Below are 3,469 nucleotides of genomic sequence, written 5' to 3'. Positions count from 1 at the left end.
ATAGGCTTGCATATTACTTCAATCACCATAGTTGATTAATTCAGCATAACTTGAGTATTAAGACTTAAGTTATGCTTAAGTAATCAAGTTTGAAAACTGATTTCATACTTAAGTCAGTATTGATACTCAAGTTATGATTGTGAAACCAAACGCTTACGTTACGTGCACTATCCATGCAAATTCATTGATAATAAAAAACTAATTTAAATATATTATTAAGTTAAATAAGTTTATTTAATAGAGAATATAATCAAAATACATATTAAGCACGGTAGAGAATTGCTATGCAAATTTTCAAAAAATAGTCATTTTGAATTATATTTGTATATTTTTATAATAAATATAATAATGTTTATATACTTGTAATATTTTTGATTTTTCTTATAATTCTTGTATATATTTAATATGAGTCTGTGATAATAATTTTTAATAAATTTTAATAAATGACTAGGCTTCTACGTAATTCTTAATTTTGTTTAATATCTAATTTTAATTCTTAAATCGAATGAAAATACAATTTTAAATATGAGTAATAAAACATCACTGAAACAGCCGCTTAAGTATCAATTCAAATTCTTTTTAATGAATACTGTTAATTTTATGTAAACGCTTCAAATATATGCCAATAGCTTAGTAATATTAAATATAATAAATTAAACAATTTTTAATAAACATACGCTTGAGTTTTCCCTGATATGCGTGAAAATTCCTGCCTTGCTGTATTATTAAATATATGTGATGTGATGTGATTTCATTTAACGAAACACCTCCATGAAAGGGAAGTGTGCCTGCTCCGGTTCCAACAAATCAATCAAGAAACATACAGTACCAGCCACGCCCTCATACAAACTGAAGGGACGATCTGGTGTTCTGGCACGATGCTTGAATTCCGAATTGGTCAACAACTCCATGTATTTAACGGCACGATACATATACTTAGGCTCATTGGTTAGACGATACATTAGCAAGAATACATAGCCATTGCCAGCGACACCGTGACATATACCTGGACCCTTGCGCAAAAAGCCTTTCTTCCACACCAAATCAGCAGCATGACGCAAGCTATGTAAATACTTATCCTCCTTGAATATCAAATACGCTTTTGCCAATAAATAAACAGCACCAGGTGCACCATGACACCAATGTACCAAACGTTTTTCACGACCAGTTTTCAAATCTTCAAGTGCTACTGGGAAATTGCCCTCTTGATCTTGTAACGAAAGAAAGAAGTCAATAGAACGTTTGATATCACGTAGATCAGCACTGGGTGCAGAAATTGGATCTGTGCGAAACCATGGACTGTCCAGCAGTACTTGTAATATGGCGCATAGGCCATGAGCCGCACCCAAGTATTCAGTGCCATGATACTGATACATAAGTGGTAATGGCGAACCAGTATGCTTAGCATATTCACGTCCACTTAAAATAATCAATTGACAAATCGCAACTATATCGTCATCGGTAATTCTTTTTTCACTTAAAACGTCATTCAACCAATAGCAACCTGTCAAAAAACCAGCACGTCCAACAAGTACTTCATCGCAACCATTTTTAGTGCTTATATACTCCTTGCTTGCAGATATACCAGACTTGAAGTTAGCCAGATCATTTGACAGATCCTCTGTCTGATTTAAGTCATGCGAAATTGCAGCAGACACAGCAAAAATACCGGCATTGCCTAACAAATAAGAGTAACGCTCAGCAGAACGTTTCTTATAACGTTCACCATTTATTTTAGCATCACGTATAAAAGCTGAAGCGTGATCCAGTGCGGGATACAAGTCTCTGCATCTCTCAGAACGCGACATCTTCCAAAACATATATGCAATGCCAGCATTGCCAACATACAAATCCCCACGTGAATCATCATCGCCACCGGGACGTACGTACTCTAAGATAGAATCAACATAGGTGCAAATAAGATCCTTCACATGCTCTTCATCGTAGCCGCTTGGTGTGGTTGGTTCGCCCATATAATCGGGATAAGGGTTATCTAAATAACGCTTATCCATTTCGGTCATATCCTCTTTTGGAGCCTCTTCTAAAAAAAAAAAAATAAATTAAAATTGAAAAGACGCAATTTTATAATATGCGGGGCGTGGCAGTATTCGTACCTGAATTTTCTTTAGGGCTGCTTGCAGTGTCAAGCGCTTTTAAAATCCGAGTACTTTTATATCTGACTTGATTTAAATTTATCTATTAGGATAGAAATATAAAACTTATTTATTTAAGTTATTTCAACTTCTCAACAATGTTCAACCGGCTAACTTGATCTGTCTGCAAAGTGTTTAAAATGTTTTAATCGATGAAACACAGGAAGCTCTTGAAAAATTAAATTACAAGCGATTGTATTAAGCTTTTATTCCCCCATTGTAATAATAGTCGGTTGAAGTGATATATAAATATATATTTACATATATTATTTTAATTATTTTAGTAATTAATAAGTAAGTTAAAAGATTTAAATGCACTTTTCGTATTAAATTGTCGTAGGAAATAAGTTTCTAACGAACGAGACAAAACGTACCAATAATCGATAAATTATTATATTGCTCTATGTCAATTTTGCTTGACAGCCAAACTGTTTGACAGCTTTTCTATATTAACGTTTTTGAAAGTTTTGTCAAATATGTTAAATTTTAAATGAATATGTTTTGTTATATAGTATATGTATTCATCATTGTTTTTAATTTTCCTTTAACTAATAAACTATAATGTAAATTTCATCATGTACCACATTGGTAGTTAGACATTCACCACCTGTCATTGTAGGGCACGTGCTCGGATTAGATTAATGAGGAAACGTTCTTATTATAATGAGCTCATTATGCAGCTAATAGAACTTTTATAAACTTCACTTAATAATATATCACACAAATATATTAAGGTCATGTGCGTGTTCGAGTAAATTGATGGTAAAATGAGGAAAATAGTAAACTATGTCGGCATGGCAGCGAATATTGGTATTTACCAGAATTTCGAGTGGGGTAAATTAGATAAAAATTAGGTATAACCATTGTAAAAATTTTATAAGATGTTTAATAAATAAATTTGAAAACTTTTAAACAAAAATAATAAATAATTGCAATGAATAAATAAATAAATATTTACATAAATGCAGTGCAAAAAACCTCTAGGAAATTTCAATTTACTTTACATCAATTTACTCGAACTAGCGCATGATATAACTCTATAATTATCACTTTCCTAGACTAATTAAAAGGCTAAAAAGTGCCTTTTAAAAGTATTGAAACCTTTATTGCTACATTTTATGAAAACCAGAAGACTTACGAGGTGGTTATTAGGTTGTTGTACGACGCCTAATGATCAACATAAAAAAAAAATTGAAGTAAAAATTGTGTTTAAAAAATGTTTAGATTTATGTTGATTCTCTATATGCTATGTTTCCATTATTAGACTTAAGTGTAGAATAAGTAATGGTGCTGTAGCTCAATCAATATACCTAAAT

At 31.8% G+C, this 3,469-nt stretch overlaps 1 protein-coding gene across 1 annotated transcript; it reads right to left on the bottom strand.

Moving 5' to 3' along the window:
- Positions 1-556: 556 nt before the first annotated feature.
- On the bottom strand, positions 557-2,291 carry LOC119668213 (lanC-like protein 3 homolog). The gene is made up of 2 exons (XM_038077658.1): positions 2,115-2,291; positions 557-2,041 (listed from the first exon to the last, which is right to left on the bottom strand). Exon 2 carries the CDS (start codon positions 2,019-2,021, stop codon positions 756-758), a length of 1,266 nt encoding a protein of 421 aa, XP_037933586.1. The 5' UTR covers positions 2,022-2,041; positions 2,115-2,291; the 3' UTR covers positions 557-755.
- Between the last annotated feature and the right edge of the window lie 1,178 nt (positions 2,292-3,469).

Source organism: Teleopsis dalmanni, chromosome 1 (assembly GCF_002237135.1).
Source record: "Teleopsis dalmanni isolate 2A chromosome 1, ASM223713v2, whole genome shotgun sequence".
NCBI lineage: Eukaryota > Metazoa > Arthropoda > Insecta > Diptera > Diopsidae > Teleopsis > Teleopsis dalmanni.
The sequence above is the reverse complement of the archived record's forward strand: the minus strand, read 5'-3'. Positions and strand labels throughout refer to the sequence as shown.

What these genes read in the sequence shown, in the direction of transcription:
- LOC119668213 (XM_038077658.1), bottom strand. Translation starts at nt 2,021, where the DNA reads ATGACCGAAATGGATAAGCGTTATTTAGATAACCCTTATCCCGATTAT.